Here is a 7,627-nt window from a genome sequence, read left to right as displayed (position 1 = left end):
TGATGAAGCGGAAGAGTACTACGCAGAAGCCTGGGAGGTTGAAAAATCTCTGGGACAAGGAAACCACAGCGAAGATATGGTCCGGATCGTTCAAACCTACGAGGCGATGCTTAGAGGAGAGAGAAAGACAAAATTTCAGAAGGAATGGTTTGAATTTTATCTTTGTTACTGGGATGAAGAAAGAGAATTCGAAGGATTCGAATTTTCATTAGCCAACAAGAAAATCATTGATACAATAAACGAACGGCTCAGTGATTTAGCCGACAGGCAGACACAGAAGAAGTACCAAAGAGAGGCTCTGTGGTTCTATGATGGGGCATGGAATTCCCCAGACACCAAAAAGCTACCGCGCCATCAGAGGGAAGACATTTTGCAAGACCTGTTAAGATTGTGTGAAATGCTCCGTGAGAAGGATCTGGTCAAACAGTACGAAGCCGAGGCATTAAGATTTTATGAAAAGCTGTGGAAACAGAAAAAGGATGAGATGAAGCGACAAGACAGAATTGACATTCTCACTACCAATTCTTATTCAAGTAAGCAAATTTCTCTTTTCGCGCACTTCATTTCCACCCCCCACCCACCCCCCCACCCACACCCACTCTCTACCCTTGAGAGACGTCTAATAATCGACCCTAAAAATTCCATATTGATGACGCGGCTCTGCAAATATGTATACAATGAGATTAATTGTTAATGATTGTTGCTTTTAATATTTCATCAAAAAGTAATCTTTTACGTACGTTCTAAAGATCACACACTACCACTACTGTTGCTACTACTCAAGATACATTCCATAAGAACGCTGACATATCCGAGCGTAAATTATGATGTGCCATCATATTATAGAAGTTTCTACTTTTCTGTGTAGTTTTATATTGGTAAAGTTTTAAGATTTTTAGCTGAATTTCAGTTTCTTTAATTAGCTGAAAAGCAATCTAGTGACGACGACGACGGCGACGAAGATGTTGCTGCTGCTGCTGCTGCTGCTGCTGCTGATGATGATGATGATAAAGGGAACGATTTCTACAACGAAGGCATTGATAATGATGATGACGATGGTAGTAATGACAGCGAAGATATCACTGAGCTGGTGCAGCAATTTGCAATGGAAGAGCAAGGGCTGGAGGCGCCAGATAATCCGGACGAACAGGATGTAGACAAGGTAAAGATAAACGAGTGACTACCAGCTAGTTACTCATGTTAAAGTATAAGACAGAGCTGTACATGTTGCACTTTGGGCTACTTCGACGCTCAATGAAATTACAGTGGATCTTCCACCGTGACTTATAAAACGACTATAGTTTTTCCTTTAGACAAATACTTAGTTATGGCCCAAACCCTAAAATATTCCTATGCTAGTGCGTTGAAGCTTTTGAATGGGTGTTACCGTGGGATACGCAAACGCGAGGCTAGTTGACTTCTTGGTGACAATCTTGGTGTTCTGGGGCATTTCGTATATAGGCGAAGTATGTTAGCCACACCTTGACCCAAAATGAAGCCAAATCCTAGAGATAGTTACGCTTTATAAGTGTGCGTTTTCAGATTTTTTATTAATCAAAAAAATATGTCAGCATTAACTATAATAACCCGTTATTGTAATTCCTCCTGTGCCGCCATCTTCCACCTCAAATCCTTCGTTTTCCTGACGCCTATGGATGTAACTTCTGAATTGTCCGGTATTGTATTAAGTGCCACACTATCCGGATGTATGAATTAAAAAGTCTTTTGCACGAGCCGGTCACCAGGTATAAAATCAACCATATTGAGCCGTTGATTTCAAGTAATACACCCAAAATAATATCACAATGAAAGTATTGCTTTTTTACCGTCCAGCATAGCTTATTTTGTACCACGTGACTGGATCGTGCTAAGTTTATATAGTAAGAAAGAATTGGCAAAAGTGGTAAAATAAAAAAAAGCGTTTATAGACATTACCACTCGTATATTTCCATCTGTTTCTCTCATTTTATCGAAAGGTGCGTCTCAACTGATCGTAAGCTGTTGTTTTGTTATTACATATCCCTTCTCCCCGATGCCTAGCTTTCACTCCATAAAGAACATTGCGTTCGGAACAAGAAGTGCCTGACAGTGTGAGGATATACAATAAAATCTTAACTAATCAATTTTGTGAGAATCTTAGAGACATATCGCGATTGCGAGATAACCTGGAAGCAAATTCAAATCAGTTCAAATGGGTTTGGCGTTTTGCTAGTTATCTCCAGTAGCATTTGAGCCCAAAAATGCCAACGTATTGTTGCTTGACACAGATTCATGAAATGTTTCTGATGTCACCAATCAACAGCCAATTAGCAACTTACTTCCTTGCATCATCGATGTAGAATTTGGAGCGTTGAATCTGATACGCCTCTCGTAGTTTTATTAGGCCACCTGTGCCTTCCTGATAATCTTTTGCAGGTTGATCCTGGAGTTGGCATAACTTCTACGCCAAAAGCCGTACCTGAGCGGAAAGGTCCTTTTAGAACCACGACAACCTTGAAAGTTACACTTCTCGCTGACGAGTGGGCCTCATCTGCTGGTGGTTTGTCAACGTTAAACAGAGAGCTGGCTATTCACTTGGCGGAGCAACCTAACGTGGATGTTGCTTTTTTAGTCCCTGAGGGAGCTTGTACGGATGTGCACAAGAAGGCAGCTCAGAGTTATGACATTACTGTCGTTGAGGCAAAGGAACGCCCAGGGTACGACCACCATGATTGGTTGATCTGCCCACCGCAAGACCTCAGCATGGATGTTGTTATTGGTCATGGTATAAAGATTGGCCGTCAAGGACAAATCCTAAGAGAACCTCGATTATACAACTGTAAGTGGGTTCAAGTTGTACATACTGATGCAGAACAGCTTGGCATGTTCAAGAGTTATTCCGGTGCGATTTCTAAGAATGAAAGAAAGCATCAGACTGAAGTTGATCTCTGCAAACTGGCTGATCTTGTCGTACCAATTGGACCCAAACTGAAAGAAGCTTACTCTTCATACCTGAGATCTAAGAAAGGTCTAAATATTTTTGAGCTCACCCCAGGAATTTTCAGGGAATTCACAGATTTAAAGCTAGATCCTAAAGAGAGTTCCGAGTTCAAAGTGTTGTTATGTGGCCGTGGTGATGCTGAAGACTTCGAGCTGAAAGGATATGACATTGCTGCTAAAGCCTTTGCTGACCAGGAACTGAAAGGAGAACCTTATCGGCTTCTATTTGTGGGTGCCCCTGGTGGAAAAGAAGAAGAGATAGCAAGACAATTACTCAACTATGGTGTTGCTAAAGAGCAGCTGGCCGTTAGAAAATTTGTAAAAAGCAGAGAGAAAATGAAAGACTTGTTTTGTGAAGTTGATCTAGCCATTATGCCATCGAGGAGTGAAGGTTTTGGATTGATTGCTCTTGAAGCCTTATCTGCTGGTCTGCCAATTCTTGTGAGTGCCAATTCAGGCTTTGCTAGAGCAATACAGAACCTACAATTTGACACATTTTGTATAGTTGATTCAAAAGAGCCCAAGGACTGGGCAAAGGCCATCAAGACTGTCCGTGCAAGACATGGAGATCAGCTACAGGAGATCAAGATGCTACGAGAATCTTATGAAAAGAAGTACAGCTGGGAGAAACAGTGTGCAACTCTTATAGAAAAGATGTGGAACATGGTCCATGGTATGCGCTAGCTAGTAAATAAGTTCTTGTTATCCTATTATCTAAGTATCTGCGATCGTTAAGAAACACTAACCTGGTGCTCAGACGGTCCAGGTCGCTCACGGCCACGCGACGGAAAGGGAGCGAGTGGGCCGCAAGCGACCTGGACCGTCTGAGAATTACGCTTGTGTCGGGCGGTGAGGTCAACAGCAGCAATAAAATTTATTTACCCTAGGTTGTGTATATTTTGCCGAATGTGAAATCGTAGCTTATGGCATGGATTTGTCAAAACTTCCACCTTAAACGTTCCTTGCTTGCAGAACACAATTTCTCATGTAGTCACTATATCTTTTTCTTAGGTACAGCAACGCACGTCCAGCATTAGCTGAAAAACTGGAATGTACTTGTAGACACAGCAATGAATGCTACAGATGACGTTTTGGGTTAAAACTCGACACTGTGGCTACGAATCAGTAACCATTGCCAAAGTAGATCACAGTAGATGCAGTCCTCTGTTCAGATTGAACCAGATTATTAGAATATTAGCAGAAGCCATGCCATAAAAATAACGACAACTGCTGTCAACGCAACATTGGAGAAGCAATGTCTGGTAAATTGCGCCAATCGAACATTTTCTAGGCAAATTATTTCAAAGTACTCGTGAAGAACTGGCGGTGTTAACAATGTGTGTTAGATGTCCCATTCATCGTATAGTGACAGAAACAAAATGTTTTCTTTACCATGAGGTCGTTTCCTCCTCCTCCTCCTCCTCCTCCTCCTCCTCCTCCTGAACCACTACTACCATCTCCTCGTCCTCCTCCATCTCCTCATCCTTCTCCTTCTCCTCCTCCTCTTCCTCGTTCGCTCTCCCATCGCCTATTCTCCTTTTTTAGCTCTTCCTTCCCCTCCTTTTCCTCCTACTCCTCTTCCACCGCCCTCTCCTCCTCCTTCTCCTTCTCTTTCTTGTTCTTATCCTTTATCTCTCCCTCCGCTTTCTCCTTTTTCTGCTCTTCTACCACCACCACCTCCTGCTCCTCCTCCATCTCCTTCCCTGCGTCATACTTGGCTTGTTTAACAAGTTCAAGTACGTCCGACTAAAAAACAACCGTTTTCAATGTGTGCATTGCTTAAACTTGTTTTGAGAAAATCATTATGCACCAACAACAACGACTTGAGTCAACTATTTATCCCTTCTCGCCTTAATGCTCACCTTTTTTCTCTCAATATTTTTAATTCTGTATTTTTAAATAATTAAAAATTAAATTTTTTAATTATTTGTTTATCTATTTGTTTATTTTATTTTATTTTACAGATGTAGCGTCCCAAGGGCAACGTACGTAATGTAGTCAGTGGAAATCAAAATACTTCAAGTTCTTTTGAAAGGCTGTTGGTGAAAGTGCTCTAAGCAACAACATGTCGTTAAATCCATACAAAATATCCAAAGAAAATAAGCAAGTATAAAGAGAGATTAAATGTTTACTTCATGTTGCTAATAAGCTTTAGTTAAATGAAACTAAACGTACTTAACAATTATATGAGGTAGCCAAAACGCAAAAACAAAGATGTTTATTCTTGGAAACTAATAAAGAAAATAAAAATAGAAAATATTTCACACTTTTATTCTCCCAAGAATGCTTTTGTTGTTTGAATGGGTTTGGGTCCATAGAATTCAGAAATGTGGGGTCGCAAACATTTCGGCGAGGCGACAAACTTCCCCCTACCCACAACAAACTCTCGAAAGACGGTTGGTTACAATTTTTAAACAAATTCAAGGGAAAGCGGGTTAATTTTTGTTAATTAGTGCTCCCTGCGTAATGTACATTATACAGATAATACTCGATACGCAAGTGTAAGAAAATGATAAAGGTTTTCGTACACTTATACATCCGTCTTTATCTTTAAGATTTTTGCTAGCTTATGGTTTTCTGTCGCTCGAGTGCATTTCTTCCATCTAGCCAATAACAATATTCGTTCACTTCAGGTCCTGAGACACAAAGGGAAATGTAGCAGCGACAAGATCACAGCCTGCGCACACTCAAAAAATGTCGCTATTACATGTTTTGTGCGTGCTGATACTTTGGAGGGGACAAGTCCCTGGTGCATGTCTCCACCACATTTCCTTCAGTGTCAACATGCTGTGATTTTCTGTCTGCTACATATTTGTGCATCTTTACGCCATATTTCAAAGCGACTAAGCAATTTTAATTTTAACTGCTTAAAAGCATAGGCGTTTTTCACGCGTTTGAATTTTGCACCTTTATAAACGTATAAAACTGTATCATCTTTTCCCCTTATTTGTGTAGTGGACCTATATGTTTACAAATTAAATTCGAAGACGACACGAAATCGTCGTCAACCTGACTTAACGTGAAACTTTAAAGACGTTGCACACATAGGCTAAAGGTCGGGACACACTACGCGTCAAGTCGCAGCGACAGGTCGCTGCGACGAGTCGTTCCGCGTGTACTGCTGAAAAACAAGTCGCTGCGACAAGGTGTTTGTTCGGTGCACAAACAGCGAATTTGGAAGAGTGGGAAAGTGAACTAGTTTTCCAATTCAATATGGCGAAAATACATGACGCTCTCTCATTGGTTGATTTATAATTTATCGCAGCACGAATTCAAACTGGTTTGAATTGGTGCGACATATAAGTTATTTATTACAGAAGTCTGATTTTATCTGTAGCTAAATTCTTCAAACAAAACTAAACAAAAGCGCACAAGTAATAATGTAATTTTGAATTACAAAAAGGATTTGCCGACTCGGAGAATCAAGGACTGGAATTCCTGTGCCCTTTTCGTTTTTCTTAGCCGGCGGGGCCTTGGCACCAGAAATGAAGGCTCTGTGGACACATTGCCCCTATTTAACAATTAGACGGCAAGCTCGAGGTTTCTACCTGCTGATATTTGGCGAGGGGCGAAGCCCCGAGCCAACTATCAAAAGCCGGTAGAAACCGAGAGCGAGCCGTCTATTTTTATTGTGTTAGCATACCCACTGACCGATCTATCAAACAAATAAAAAATATTTTTATTTCAATGATTTTGTTACATTTGTGCAATGAAGCGTGCTGACAAGCTGGCGCATTTATAAAGTTCATTCACGAATGTTCATTCATCACAGGAACAAAGCTTCACAGTGATCTCCTGCATTGCGCATTCTCAAAAAAATTCTAAACCGTCGAAGTTAAAATGGTTTGTAAAGCTTGAAAGGCTCAAATTAATCTTTATTTCAAAGTTCTTTTCGTCGCAAACGATGAAAAAGTTTTTTACAGCAAACTACCATTGGCTCAACGAAATATAGGTAAGTGTAAAACCAAGCTGTTCGCTGTAATTGCTTAGGATCTTTCGTATCCGCATTTCCAGTTGACCACTTTCAAACAGCTTTTGTAGTTGCTCGCTTGTGATGGGAGTTTTATGGACCACTCCTGCGACTTTTCCCTCTTTCATGAGATTTTTGCAGACTGCATTAATGCATCAGTCAATTCTAGCAGTGCCCATCCCCCCCCCCGGGCTAACCCCCGGGCATTAGCATTTCTTTAAAAAAAATTGGCAAATTCCCCGGGGTGGGGATGAAGGAACCGGGCAAATGCCCCGCTCCCGGGTTAATTGTTTTCAATCTCTCGATAGGTGATATAAGAATATAATACAAGTTGTTGCTTCTTAGAAATGAAGAAATATCTAAAATTGAGAAAATATACCTTTAAAAACATCCACGAACATCCACGAGCTTCTCTAGTCATTCGTGAACTAGCTAATCTGCAACGTAGTTCACGTCTTGGCCAATAAACGCCTCCATCACGAATACGCGACTCACTCCACGGTTTTGAAAGTACGTGTCAAATGCCCGGGGGTCAACCCGAGGTACGCAAATGCCCCACCCTCGGGACGGGCAACATTAGGAAATGCCCCGGGGTTGCCCGGGGGGGGGATGGGTACTGCTGGAATTGGCTGATGCATAAGCGTATCATTTGCCTTCTTAAATTCCAAATCTCCGACA

General features: G+C 41.3%; 1 protein-coding gene across 1 annotated transcript in view; it reads left to right on the top strand.

Annotated features, from left to right (window-relative positions):
- The window catches only part of LOC144665656 (uncharacterized), an 8,623-nt gene extending 3,429 nt beyond the window's left edge, over nt 1-5,194 (top strand). The window contains exons 2-6 of the mRNA XM_078526928.1: nt 1-533; nt 924-1,162; nt 2,416-3,652; nt 3,991-4,241; nt 4,944-5,194. The exon at nt 1-533 is cut by the window's left edge and continues 709 nt beyond it. Of these exons, the coding sequence (XP_078383054.1) occupies nt 1-533; nt 924-1,162; nt 2,416-3,652; nt 3,991-4,016 (2,035 nt within the window). The 3' untranslated portion in view covers nt 4,017-4,241; nt 4,944-5,194. The remainder of the gene's footprint in view (nt 534-923; nt 1,163-2,415; nt 3,653-3,990; nt 4,242-4,943) is intronic.
- Nucleotides 5,195-7,627: the final 2,433 nt, after the last annotated feature.

The sequence above is a fragment of the Oculina patagonica genome, chromosome 9, assembly GCF_052425735.1.
Source record: "Oculina patagonica isolate OP01 chromosome 9, crgOcupat, whole genome shotgun sequence".
Classification (NCBI taxonomy): domain Eukaryota; kingdom Metazoa; phylum Cnidaria; class Anthozoa; order Scleractinia; family Oculinidae; genus Oculina; species Oculina patagonica.
The sequence above is the reverse complement of the archived record's forward strand: the minus strand, read 5'-3'. Positions and strand labels throughout refer to the sequence as shown.